This window comes from Protopterus annectens, chromosome 12.part0 (assembly GCF_019279795.1).
Source record: "Protopterus annectens isolate FY-2018-M chromosome 12.part0, PAN1.0, whole genome shotgun sequence".
Taxonomy (NCBI): Eukaryota; Metazoa; Chordata; order Ceratodontiformes; family Protopteridae; genus Protopterus; species Protopterus annectens.
Genome location: NC_056746.1, coordinates 1,268,761,023 through 1,268,775,504, shown reverse-complemented (window position 1 = coordinate 1,268,775,504; position 14,482 = coordinate 1,268,761,023). Strand labels below are relative to the sequence as shown.

The following is a 14,482-nucleotide window of genomic DNA, read 5'->3' as shown; positions in this document are numbered from 1 at the left end:
GGATCTGCATGGGGGGCATGTAGCTTAGTGTACTGGTCTAGAAGGGTACTATAGAATAGTGAAAGATGGTCCCTTTAAAGATTAGAAACAAGCAAGTACGCTAGAGGTAATGAGGGACAGCTATATATTCATAGGGGCATTTAAAGCATAGTGCTCTCAAGGCTGACAAAGACCCCCCACCCATCCTCACTAATGTGTGCTGACCTGAACTCTAACCCTACCACAGATTCTAATCTCAACCTACACAAGCACTAACAGTCCCTTTTCTGTTGCCCTTGCAGCAATCACCACTGGCAGCTGATGCAGTGTTTATGAAAGTACCACCCTCATACATTCCAACACACAAATAAACACATCCAAGCACACACACACTCACACACACACACACACACACATATATATATATATATATATATACACACACACACACACACACACACACACACACACACACACACTATTTATCCTGAAACTACCCCATATTGTGAGCACCCATGCAGAGAGAATCTACTTATCCTGTAACTAACCCCATATTGTATGCACCCATGCACACGCAGACACTGACACAGACATGCAGACAGACACACACCCTATTTATCCTGTAACTATCTCCCCATATTGTGAGCACCCATGCAGACAAACACAAACAAACAAACACACACACACACACACACACACACACACACACACACACACACACACACACACACACACACACACTCACCTAATACCACTCATATCTCTGCATACACTCACACATGCAGCCACACATATACACACACTCACACATCCTGTAACACTATATGTCCTCTTAACATGCTGGCACTTACCTCTCACATGATCTCAGCCATTGAAAATGATGTGAATGCAGTTTTTTTTTTTTTTACCAAATTAACTACCAAGAGTGGTGGTAAGGATTTATGCAGCCGGGCAGTTCTATAATTTGCTTGGCTGCATAAGGCACTTACCACAGGCATTTCTTGACTAATTACCATATGCTGCTCCCCCCAAATGCCTCATTAGTATTTGTAGTAGTCCAGAGGGACAACCCACTCTTTGATGTAAGCTCTAAGGTAGGGCTGTCTCTGAATTGGAAATGGCTACCACCATAAGTAAAACTTACTACTAGTGGTAACTTTTGTGGAATCCCAGCCTGTTTGTGTTTAATTTAGGCTTGTTTTATTTTTAGGGTAAGCAGAGTGATTATCATAAATGTAAAAGTAGTGTTTACATTTGTGATCATTAGGTCAAAGTAGTTTTTAAAGATTTATTTGTGCTTAGGCTGGCTGTATTTTAGAGTTAAGATTGTGAATTTATTGTTTACATTTGTGATCATTAAGTTTCAATATTTTTTGTTTCTGTTGTATTTGACTACCAATGAAATTGCAGAATATTTTGTGTTTAGTTCAGTTTCATCTGTGATTAAGGATAATATGGGTCCCTATTAGTTTATCGAGTTTTCAGTAACTTAAACGCCATATGGTTTAGAGCATATGATTGAGATTTTGAAAGCTGGAAACGTTGTAACGGAGATTGTAGTACAGCAAGGGTTGGGAAATGTGCTCTTTTCCGCACTGTAGTGAGATCTCTGAGTTGTTATATATCATTTTCAGGCGGGGTGGGGGGCACAGTTCCCCACATGGTGGGTGCCGGGGTAATTGCCCCCTTCAAAAATGTAAAAAAAAGGTAGATTTCTTTTTTGATGTTTGAGTTTTCAGAAACTCAATCTTATGGTCTCTTTGATATTTTTTTCAAGTTTCTGAAAAGTGATCATCTGACTTAGACCCATATAAATATATATATATATAGAGAGAGAGAGAGAGAGAGATATCTAGGACTTTTGATCAAAAGATCAACTGTCCGAATCCATTATCACCGAACATACTTTACCGAAAGCGCTTTCACCGAAAAAGTGCTTACGGTAAAGTATGTTTAAAAAAAAAAACATTAAACCTACTTCTATGCAGGGGCGCAAGCCCCCCTGCACCCCCACACCGCCTACTTTAATATTCTCACTCCAAGGCCGCACTACAGTAGGGAAAAGGGAATTTTCCCTTATCCGCACTGTAGTACGACTGGCACAACGAGCATATTTAACCGAAAGTGCTGCTCGGTGAACAGTACTTTCTGTAAAGTATGCTTGGTGATTTCTGCTTCGGTGGAAAGTGCATTTGGGGGTCTGTACGGATCCCATATATATATATATATATATATATATATATATATATATATATATATATATATATATATATATATATACACACACACACACACACACACACACACACACACACACGTGTGTGTGTGTGTATTATCAACATACAGTCACCTATTCTCCCTTACTAACATACATAAACACACCTACCGTACTTATTTCCTAACTAACCCCCATACTGTGACCACCCAAGCAAACACATGTATGTATACACACACACACATGTATGTATATATAAAAAGTGGACGTATGCATATGCTTTGTACACAGTGACACAGAGTGTAAGCAAGGACTATAAATAATGAGGAAAGAGAGAGTAGGGGGTTGATTTATGACAGACCAGGCAGTAAGGAATAATGACCTGAGCAAGCAGTGAAGGGAAGGAGGTAACAGCTCAGCTGAAAAGTACCAAGGTGTCTCCTTTCAAAGGGCTAAAGGTATGTATCAAAATACATATTAAGCCAAAGTTACTGGGCAGCTATATGTGATACAATGTTTCTTTTTCCAGATGAATGCCCATGTACTCAAAAACCTTAAGAATGTTTTTATTTGTAACTCTTTTGTAGGAGCATTACAAGGTAATACATTTCTAACTTGGCTTACTGCAGTGTTAAAACATAGCATCAGAATAAGTTCAGACTCCAGCCAGGCTCCATCTCATTTTGTGATATAGAGTTATACCGTGCCTAGCGAGATCCATCATCCATCCATTCACAACCCCTTTTTCAATTTTTTGTAAATGGGGTAAGGGTGTCACCTCAACAGTGACAAACATCTAGACCCAAGTTTTACACTGTCAGGTGGCTAGCCCCGCCATGGCCTAGCAAAATATTAGTGTGTAAATAAACAGACAAAGGGCTGAAATTTACCTACATGGGAATATGAGGAGCATACCAAAATACATTACAGATCAGAAGGGTATTACTCAAACTAAAGCATGATAGTCAGAAAAGCGTATTGTGCATTCGCAATATGAGCTCACCATATGTACATCCAAAACAAGTCCGTACTCCCCTTTTCCCACTTGCATTCATTAAAATGTTTTTTTTTTTTTTCAGTGCTATAGTATCACTTAGCTCTGATCACTGGTCCGATATAGAAAAGTTACTTACATCTTAGTGCTCTGGTTACTCTGAGCGGCTCTATCTCCTACTTTGTTCCACAATGCATACCTCTGAGGTCCATTTAGATAACACAGTTTTCTGTAAAAGCCCTGCCAGTTTGGTTAACTTGTAAAGCCGCACTCCTTGCTACCTTAATGCTACTTATTGGCCATATTACTGCATCCAGGTCTCATCCCTTGGGAAAACATGATCCTTTCCTGCCACTGTAGCACTAGCTTGCCCAAACTGACTTAGCTGATGATTAACACAGATCTCCTCATCCTGCCACATATAGGCACTGATCGCTCTTGCCCAGCAGTTACAACATAATATGTAGGGGCCTGTTCGGTGACCTCTACCAGAACTGACATAGTGCTCACACTATAATATGTAGGGGTCTGCACAGTAGTCTTTCCCAGATCTGTCCCAGCACTCACACAATCATCTACTGGGACTTGCAGAATGACCTGACAGTAACTGCCCACAGCTTACAGCAGGGATCTGAGGAATAAATCCATCACCAGCTGACCACAATATGAAGAAATAGTGTCAACCAGCACAAAGGTCAAGTCATTGTACAGCAGTAACACAGGGAGAGGAATGTATACCTCTGGGATCCTAAGTAACTTTCCACTAACATCATACTAAAAATTAACTGTGATAATGTCAAACTAGGAATTCAAAAACCCCCACCTTCAGTTCCATGGGTTATTGGGTCCTCCCCTCAGGAACCTTCTACTCTGTCCACCAGAACCCCCTTTTCCCAAAATGTCTCAATTTTTTCCTGAAACTATGAACATAACTAAAAGGAAGGAGAGGGAAAGAAGGAGAAAAGGAATACGGGAGGGGAAAACTGAGTCCTAATGAGGCAAAAGCATTTGCATCGTTACGCAGCAGTTCCATAAACAAAAGGAGTCAAATCGATAATAATTTATATTCACAGGGACTTTATACACCAGCAGCGCTATCCAAATCAATGTTCCCTATGTAGCTCTCAACTGTCCAGATTTTTGCATAATGTCCACATTTTTAACTCATATTTTTGGTCCATTTCTCATAAAATTGTACTTTTCTGGCAAATCACTGACAAATGATTGAAGTCTGAAGTCAGAAAATCATGGCAGACATTTAAATTTCAGACTTTATATTCTTCAGAAAACCCATGCTAATGCAGAACCTGTTATTTTATCGACTAAGTTTGTAAGAGCAATATTTAAAAAGTGTCCCTATTTTCTGGCTTTTGACCCCCCAATTATTTGTGGCTTTGAACAGATTTCTTGCTCTAAGAGATTGAGAGCTATGCTTCCCTGTAAGAACAGATACTATCATAAAGTACATTGGAAGAAGCAGATAATGAACTCCTCAAGCCTGGACTACATCTGATTTCTGTGAGATCTTGTCCCATGACGTTGTAAGGCTGTAATAATTTATTTCATTTGGTCTGTTTTCTGTAACATACCTCTCACCATTTGTGTGGGGATCTCTGGAGGCATTACATCTTACTAAAATGGCAGGCCTCTTTGTTATGTATTCAGCCGCAGATATGGGTGTGGGGTTTATAGGAGCTGTTTCTGAACAAGTTATTCCTGGGTAATAAGTGTCATAGAGTGAATAAACATATCCTGTGAGGCTATGGTGGGGATAATGCAGTTACACATGGGAAAAAAAAGAAATGCATGTCTAAAGGAAAAACTGAAAAGACTTGGCTTCTTTTGTGTTTGTGTTGGAGGAGGCCTCGTGTATAATAAAATAAAAACAAATGTGCAAATGTCACATCAGTCATGTCAAAGCAGGTGTGTTGTGTGTCACACCCTTTGTTGTTGCAATGCAGTAAAGAGGGCACATTGGGACACAGCTGCCAACTCCGGTGCAAGAATTTCTTGCCGGCAGCAAAATGATAGGCAGTCGTATTTAGAAATTAAACGGCACATTAGGGTTCGGTATGAGTACACAGCTGCTTAGTTATCCAAGTGTTACTCAAATCATGAGCCATCGGTATGGAGTCTGTGCATCAGCAACATGAAATGCCGGGCTAGTTAAGTGGGAAAAGCTCAATCACACTGCAGAGTCAGAAGCGAACACAGTGCCTGATGCTGCAATCTCACCATCTGACTAAGTCAGCCAGGCGTGGGGAAAGGTGACTCACCACCGGTTATTCAAAATACAAATACACCGAGATGACAAGCAGCGGTAGATCCAGCCTAAATATAACAAGTATACAGCTGGTGGTATCACAGAACCGAATCTGTTCTGATTTGTGCTCTTGAGCAGTGAAGTAATGAAGGATTGGCTGTAACGCACAGGCTACCTTATTGCCTGGTAATATAAGCACTGTACTGCGCTCTGTGTCATCACACCCGGACGAGAGGCGGGGCTGGGTGTTGCAATCTGCACTCCATTTGGTATCAGCCAAAGCAAGAGTACTGAGAACTGAAAGCCCTGCAGGGAGGGGGGACGAGCAGACTAATAATAGAGTAAGTCTGCGTCATTCTGGAAGCCTGAGAAGAGCTGGGAGCGGAGCGCGCAGAGTGCTAGAGCTGACTCGGGGCTGCTGCAGGTGACCGCTCCGCTCTCTAGCCATACGCGTACCCCTATCCAAGGGCACCCTGCACTCTCAGTACAAGGGGGCGCAGAGTGCGCCAAGCTAGCTGAACACCTGACCAAGAGGAAAAGAACAGACTCATACCTGCGCATTCATTTCTTACAACGGTGCAGGTTGAGCCATTTGAACGGCGCTATACCTAGCACTTTGGGATCTGAACTGAAAACTCATCTCTCTAGCGAGTGGATCTAAAGGAATTTGAACATTTAAGTGTGTTCGCCGTGGATATCAAACCGTTATAATTGTAAAAACACAAGCAGTTGAAAGTAAGCGTGTGTACTGGTTTAGGTCTGGGCACTACTGGTGTGCGGTGTGGTCTGTGTACAAACTGATCTGCCGCTCGCAAGGGGACAAAGGAGAGGAAGCGCCTTGGTGGCATCCTTGGGGAACAAAGACATCGTCCCGTATTAGTTACTTCCAAGATCCTGTAACCATCTGACTCGACAAAGGAAGCCGTTTTCCTGAAGGAAAAACAACAACAATTAAAGTTATAGCTGGCTTTTCCCCCTTTCATTGCGTGGCTTTCTCCCCCTTTTCTACCACATCTCTCATCTCGGACTCCCCTAGACCATTTGGGATTTAAAGTGTCGGGGCCGCAGTGGCCTTTGAGTTACTTTCTTGGTATTGTTCCTTGTTAGCAGGAGTTCGATACTAGTCGTGTGTAAAACATGAATGGTGGCTTGTACAGCACAAAGACCTCCACTCACTTTTAGGTCTGCTGCAGGGGGCAACCAAAAGGGATTCCACGTGTCCTCCTGGAAAACTTGCTTCAGCCAAGCTTAAAAACATCATCCAGGACTGAGGTGATCAAAACCCAGGATATCGCACAAATACGCAGACTGCCCGACACCTAGGAACTAACCTACTTTCAGAAGAGAAGCCTTTGAACTTGTGATAAAAGCTAACGAATACACATCTCAAACGGTAAGGGCTCTTCTATTGTTTCACTCTGGGTGGTAAGATCGGTGTGCTTGTGTTGGTGGTGCTTGCTGGTGTTGTTCCTTTCAAGGGAGTAAAAAAGCCCTAATTTTTTAATTATGTTTTCCTAATTGTGTATTGGAGCACTACTTTCCTGGGTGGGCATTTCACATATAAAGACGTTCCTACATATGTGGGACTTAAGTTACTCCAAGTCTGAGACTGTGCTCCTTCCCCAAGGGGGCTTTAGACATTTAATGAAACATACTGGGCATTGCCTTTATTTCCAACAGTGAATGAATCCAGACGGCAGGTATTTCAATGTAAACTTTTGTTCGCTATATTCTGAGGTTAAACGAATTATTTAGACATGGTTTCTTATTTATAAAAATGTTTCCAGCTAGGGTGGTTCCAGGAGAGAGTAACCTTTTCACGAAAGCACCAACATTTGCATATATTATACTGCAACCTACATATTTTATCAGTATATCTACCTGTGACTAAGCCTTTGTTTTAAAACTCGTTATAAATGCATGTGATGCATGTATTATTGTTCTGATGCACTGTGGATGTGCACATTTAGAGGCAGTCAGGCGTCCTAAGTTAAACTCTCTGGCCAAGGGCTGATGTCACTCAGCTGTGAGGAATGAACAGGCTTCAGTTTACCAACGCAATACAATTTTGCAAGACTCTTGGCAATACAGTCAAGCGTATGCGTGTGTTGGGGAGGTGCAGGTAATTCAACACTGTCCTTTCATAGTTTCTCCACACAGGAAGTTTCAGGCTTCCTTTGATTTTTAAATATATTTTGCAATTATAGGTTAGCAAGTCACTTTGAGGACATCTTTCTCTACAGATCCTTTGTTGCTGCACCTAAGAGTTTTAATAGGTGAGAAAGCACCCCTACCTTTCACAATTATTTCCGTAGCTTCGTTTTTATTTATTTTTTTCAGTGCTCAGTAGTTTGAAGATATTTTGTTATGCTTTTGTTAACTTGGCAGTCACTGTTTGGCAAAAGTTGCTGTTTCATGGAAGATACCCAGGAATATTTGAAAGCTCAGTGCCTGTCAATAAGAAGGTGGGGGCTGTGAGGTCAAACCTAAATCTGCTAGGTGTAGCTGTTTCATAGGTTGCTACTTTTAACTCTTGAGTCATACTGCTGCAAACTAAAGGTGACTTGAGTGATTAGATGTAATGCATGTGAGATCAGTACAGGTTTTGTAGATTCTATATGTAAAGCGTATGTTTCTCTGTTCTGCTGGCCCATTGTGTCAATAGTGAGAAGTACATTTTCTCCTTTTATTGTAGATGAATCTAAACGTTCAGCAGCTGCCTGTCTCTGTACCTACAAGGAAGAAAAAAATAGATGATGGCTCCAGTTTGGAAGCACCCAAGTCTAAACGGCTGTGTACAAAACAGTCCCCTTCACCAGGGCTTGCCCCCTGTCTGCACCCTGTCATACAAGCGTTTGGTTCTTCTGATGCAGAGCCCCATGTTGCCATCATTGGACAGTATATCCTGCTGGAAGCCACGGAGGGCACTCAGACATTTCGAGCTGTTCACAGGCATACCGAGCAAGAATTCACTTGTAAGGTGAGTAAAATCACTGATGCAGTTGAAAGAATAGCCAGACTGGTAAAGCTTTTTTTTTTTTTTTTACTTTAAAAAAAAAATTATGGGATGTCTTTATGATCAGACAGGCAGGAATCTTTAAACAACTGTGTGTCACCCTTGTGTTTTGAATATTTGCTGTACATAGTTCTCAAAATAACAAACCGTATGACTGCAGAACTGGAAACTCATTAGGGTATGATTTATTTTGTTTATTCTTTGTAATTTTTAACCATTGAAGGTTTAGTTTGTGTGTTTGTATTCTGACTAATCCAAGATGAAATGTGTTGTACATGGGTTCTGCTTTTGCAGTTTGGTCAAATGATTTGATTACTGTCAGGAAGAAGTGATAGTTTAAACTTCTATAGTGGGATTTGAAACCAGGTCTTTTCGTCCTGAGGCATATGTTTGCTAAGATGCGGTATTTATTAGATTGTCTGTTTGGCCACTTAAGTCTGATCAGACAGTTCAGTTTGTTGCACTGCCGTTTAAGTTTTGTTAGTGCTGAACGGGTCTCGTTAATTTTTAGATTATGCACCGCTTCATCCTACATATTGCAGACGCACTGTAGTAGGTGCTCAGGAACACTAAATATAGTCAGTTCTCTTTACAGTTCTGTCTGCACCTGACCTGCTTTGCATTTTACTGCAGGATTAGATTTGGATCATCCTAGAAGGAAACTTGTAATTTCAGGAATCTGATTGTTGGTCTTTTCAGCTATTAACTTTGTAAGACTAAATATTAATGCTAGTTGTGAAAGACATTCTACTTGTCTGTGTGTTTTGTAAGGGTAGTTAGCTTCTCCAGAAGAAGCTAGCAAGTATCTTTTGGGGTAAAATTTGATCCTGCTGTGACAGAATCTGACCAAGCTTTCAACTCGGTGCTTGTACTTGGTTCTATGGATTTAATTTTGGCCTGATGGTAGAGCATTTTGGGAAGGGGGGAGTCTGATCTCCAGTTTTGCTGTTGCTGTGATATTCTGACACCAGGGTGGGGACGAAACGCAGAAAGATTGAGTAGATGGGGAGGGGGAGCAGTTCTCTTTCAGCTCAGCAGAGAAGTGATTGTATTATTCTGCAGTATTGCTGTCTACGTTTTGTACAGGCTATAACAACATTACGTGAACCATTTGTTATGTAGGTAGGGACCACAAAGTTGCCTAGTCACAAGACTGACCCCTGAATTTTAAGCTGCTTTACTTTTCAGAAATGCACTATAAAAGTATAGGTTATATTAATCAAATTACAGGTTCTTCGATATAGTTTATTCACAGATCTTACCATTCCATACTGCACTTTGTTTCCTTTTTCATTGGAGTTGTCAAGCTTCATTGTAGACTAGGGTCTCTGAACAGATGCAACTGGCCATTTCTGCTTCGTGGGAACAATAATTAAGCAAATCATTTTGTGAAAATGGGTGAAATGAGACTTTATATATGGGGATACAAAACAGTGGAAAGTTTTGAAAAGATAACGACAGTGCAGCAGACCAGCTTTAAATACTGTCAGCTAATGGTTAAACTTGCTTCTGATAACAAGGGCTCAGTTGGTTTCTGTTTTATACCTTTGTTGTGGTAAAGCGGTTGCTTCAGTGTGGAATAAGACAATGGCCTGCCCCTTATGCTTATGTGCTTTTACCAGTGGCAAAGGATTGCTATATGTAGTTAATCCTACTGTTCCTACCCTTTTCTGTGACTTTTTTTTTTAGTTAATACTTGAATACAATCATTAATATCCAAATTATTATCAGTTATCTGGGGGACCCCCCCCAAGTAATCACTTGAGTGCAACTTAAAATGCTTGGTATTCATTTAAGTTCTGATCTGAAATAGCAAACATGTACAGAGATTTAGAAATTAAAATTGCAGACCTGGAGTAATTTGGTCTCCCGGGCCCTATATATATACACACACACACACACACACACACACACACACACACACACACACACACACACACACACACACACACACAAAATTACCTCGTAAGACTGGGTAAATGGAAGAGCTGTGCTTATAGTGAAATATTGATATATTATTTTCAACATTATGTGGGATGGTTCTTGCATTATGTCCTTTGATCACATGTCAAATGACTTTTTGAAAAATCTGCAGTTTTAATAGTGCATAATAAAAAGGGTGATCTATTTTGTTGAGCTGGGAGTTTGGAGAGTACCATTGTCAAGGCATCCAACCACCCAACCATCTTCAACATCTCTTCCCATTTTTGCACATGGAATCAGGGTGTCACATCAACAGTGGCTAGCATTACACCACCAGGTGGCATGTCAAGGCATCATTTCAATTGTTCCGTTTATACCTTTTACTTATTTTAATTTGTTCAGTTTAACAAATGGTTAATTACTGCCACCTACTGGCAACAAGACAAATTGCACAAATATTGCAAATTTGTAAACTTTTGGGGGGGGTTCTTGATAAAAGGATTTAGTTCTTATTTTTAACGTAACATTATTATTTCATTATTTTAATTGTCTCATTGCAGGTATTTAGTACTAAGAAGTACCATGACATCATTTCACCATTTGTTCATCTCCCACCTCACCCAAACATTGCTCAAATCGAAGAAGTCATTTTGGGGGACCAGAATGCATATGTGTTTTTCAGACGCAGCCACGGGGACATGCATTCACATGTGAGGACCTGCAAACGACTTCAAGAGGAAGAGGCAAGTTCTCTTTTCAAACAGATGGCTGAGGCAGTGTCACATTGTCATAGACACGGCATCATACTTCGGGATCTGAAGCTGCGCAAGTTTGTCTTTCAAGACAAAGGAAGGTGAGAATGGATGCTTTAGTTTTAGCTAGATGTATCTAAAGTCAACATATGCACCATAGAAAACATGCATTTAGACTTGATTTCATATTTGAAGCAGAACTCTGTTATGCAAGTGTTATGTACTCTAATAAAAGAGGCAAACTGTATTTGTTGATGGTATGTTGCATTAAGGTCAGTAGTTGAGTGCTTTTGTATATACAGCTTATTCAAAGGAGCAGGTGGATTACACCAGCTAAGTTATAGTCTACAGATAAGTTAAAAGATGGCAACAATCCAGGAATTGGGCAATAGAGAGATTCTTTGACATGGAAGCATTTTTATAACAGGCACTTCCTGTAGTTCCTGCCTTTCTAGGTCACTTTTTTTTTTTCTCAGTTTAACTATAGACTGCTAGAATACCATAACTGTAGCTGGTATAGCCCGCCTCCCTTTCATAAATGCAACTGTTGTAAGAAGGAGCTGGGCTACTCCACCTAGCAGTCTGTAGTTAAGCAAAAAAAAAACTGGGACGGTAGTAAGGAAGTAGTTGCTGTAGATGCCAGTGTACCAAGAATGGATTCCTGACTCCTGTATTTCAGTCTCCTCCCACCGTAAATTAAGCTGTTATACTTATTTGGATAGGTAATGTCAGCTGTTTTGCCATCACAGCTATTGGGTGTCTGCTGCTAATTTATCAGTACTGTTGGGTTTTACTGAAACAAATGAGATGTCTTCTACCTAAATAAATCCAAATCAGATCTCTTAGCTTTTAAAAGATAAGACTGTGTAGTCATTAACCCATCAAAAAATCCTAAGAACCTCTATAACAAACTGGTTGGTTGAGATCAAGTCCGTAGCTGCCCCCCCCCCCCCACACACACACACACACACCTGCTTTCTTATGTAAATATGGTAAACAACATTGTCAGTATTGTCTAACTAGGATGTGCAGCTATCCATTTTTCCCTGAACAGATTTTTAAAACATTCTTTGTTCTTTGGGGGGAGGGGCAAATTTATATGGGTATCACTTCACTACTCCACCTTCAAACTCTGTTTATTTGTGTTAGACCAAGTGACAGTAATCTGTACCTTGAAGTTACAAGGATGGCACATAGCGGTCTCTAAGAGTTACATATCGAAGGCTGTGATGATGCTGACTTCTAAACAGAAGTGGCCAATCATTACTTTAGATATTTTGAGGTTTGCTGATTATGTAATTCAATAAAAGATTACAGAATATGATAGGAATGTGGTTTTAGAAATGCCAGCTTATCTCAAGTTTCAGAATGTGTTTTTGCAATAAAAGTTCAGTTATGCTGATATGCATGTTTTTCTCTGATGCCATGACTATACTTGGGAGAACATTTACGAAGAACCGTTGCTTTTTCTCTGTCCCTGAACTGTAGCACTTGAGTCCAAAAACTATTTAGTATCAGAATTACTACCTGTCCTCCTACTACAGTGCTGACAAGCAACCCCTGTATTACTCTCTGAAGCATGGTGCCCTTCTGAAAAAGTCCTACCATGTGCTGCCATTCATAAAATCAGGCAAAGATTCCTCTCTATTTTTATGCTAACAAATGGCAACTTGGGATGTAATGCTTATCCATCACGTAATGTGATACCAGACAGCTGCGAGATGAAAAGGGGCATCTGTAGTTACACTTTACAATTTTAATAGTCAAAATAATTTCATGTGGCTATTGTTATAGCCAGAATCTGTGCAGCTGTGCTAAACGGCACTTACTTGAATATTTAGTCTGTGAATTGCCAAGTGCCATTACACTGACTACTGAAGGTTTTGTTAAGTGCTTTTTTTTTTTTTTCTCCAAGATGCCCCCCCCCCCCGTTCCATCATTTCATGGTGAGCCTTCTTTTCACCATCACTTATCAAAGTGAGGGACAGAGTACTGAATTTCTACTTGTGCTTAACCCAACAAAGTGGTGCAGCTGTCACAATGCTTAGGGTTGCCACTTTCAAATAAGGCATCCAATATTAGACCCCTTGTATCAGAGATGCACAGCCCAGTCACATGTCTATTGAGTTCCTTGATTAAATATGTCCCCAAGTGCATGTCTGATCATCATTCTCTGCTGGGATTTATGTTACTATAAACCCATCATACAGGCCAAAAAGAGTTTTATTTGGATGTGAACACAAGACTTCTTGATTTAACCAAAATAAAGTAAAACATCTCTCTAGCTGCTATGACAATGGAAAAATACTTTGAAACTTTTTGTTTAAAGTAATCAGTCAGTATGTACAGTTATTCATAAATTACAGCTTCTGAATATTAAATGCTTGAGTTAGGAGCTTCAGTATCTCTCTCTGAAACAATAGCAAACTTCTGCAAGACTGATTCCTTTTGTTGTTTTTCTTTTCATAGAACAAAGTTGATGCTGGAAAATCTTGAAGACTCTGTTATCCTCAAAGGTGACAATGATTTTCTCATGGACAAACATGGCTGCCCAGCATATGTGGGTCCAGAAATCCTCAACTCGAAGACCTCCTATTCAGGGAAGGCTGCTGACGTATGGAGCCTTGGGGTAATTTTGTATACAATGCTAGTGGGACGTTACCCTTTCCAGGACACTGAACCAACAGCCCTCTTCAGTAAAATACGACGAGGAATCTTCACAATTCCTGACGCACTTTCCCCCAGAGCTAAATGCCTCATTCGCTGCCTCCTGAGAAAGAATCCATCTGAGAGACTAACTGCCAGTGAGATTCTGTTACATCCCTGGTTAGTGAACAATAACACAAGTTTTATAAACACTAACGCTGGTCCAGCTGACAGAAGGACATCAGACCAAATTGTACCGGACATTGAACAATATGAGGAAACTGATTACATGTAGAGAATGTGCAATGAGGAACTGAAATAGTTCTTTCCAAACCCTAGAGTGGTATGCCTTCTAGGAATGCAGGGTTTGGATTATGTAGGGAACACCTACAGTTACTGCTGGATTTGACTAAACGATCATATAAGATACTGGGGCCACAAACAAATGGAAAAAAAGTGGAAGTGTGAAATAAGCATGCAAACAGGGTGTTGGGCAGTGAACACTGTAATGTAGAAAATGTGACTGAACATTGGTGGACCAGTAAGAATTACGAACTGAATAAACAGCAGAGCTTTCTAGGTGAGGATTTGATAACCTGAACTGCAGTGTAATAAACTGTTTGAACAGAACATTTGGGGGGGAACTGCCTTAGAAGGAGCTGAAGGAGAAAGCAGTCTAGTCGAGTAGTTGTGA

The 14,482-nt window shown here is 40.5% G+C and overlaps 1 protein-coding gene across 2 annotated transcripts in view; it reads left to right on the top strand.

Moving 5' to 3' along the window:
• The first annotated feature begins 5,666 nt into the window (after positions 1-5,666).
• Positions 5,667-14,482, top strand: part of LOC122817121 (tribbles homolog 2-like) — a 10,386-nt gene continuing 1,570 nt past the window's right edge. The window contains exons 1-4 of one of the 2 annotated variants that reach the window (XM_044090305.1): positions 5,667-6,844; positions 8,147-8,431; positions 10,951-11,243; positions 13,612-14,482. The exon at positions 13,612-14,482 is cut by the window's right edge and continues 1,570 nt beyond it. In XM_044090305.1, coding sequence (XP_043946240.1) covers positions 8,147-8,431; positions 10,951-11,243; positions 13,612-14,083 — 1,050 coding nt within the window. In that variant the 5' untranslated portion in view covers positions 5,667-6,844 and the 3' untranslated portion in view covers positions 14,084-14,482. Of the gene's footprint in view, positions 6,845-7,643; positions 7,728-8,146; positions 8,432-10,950; positions 11,244-13,611 lie in introns of those variants that run through there. The other variant, XM_044090306.1, reaches the window with a different exon arrangement.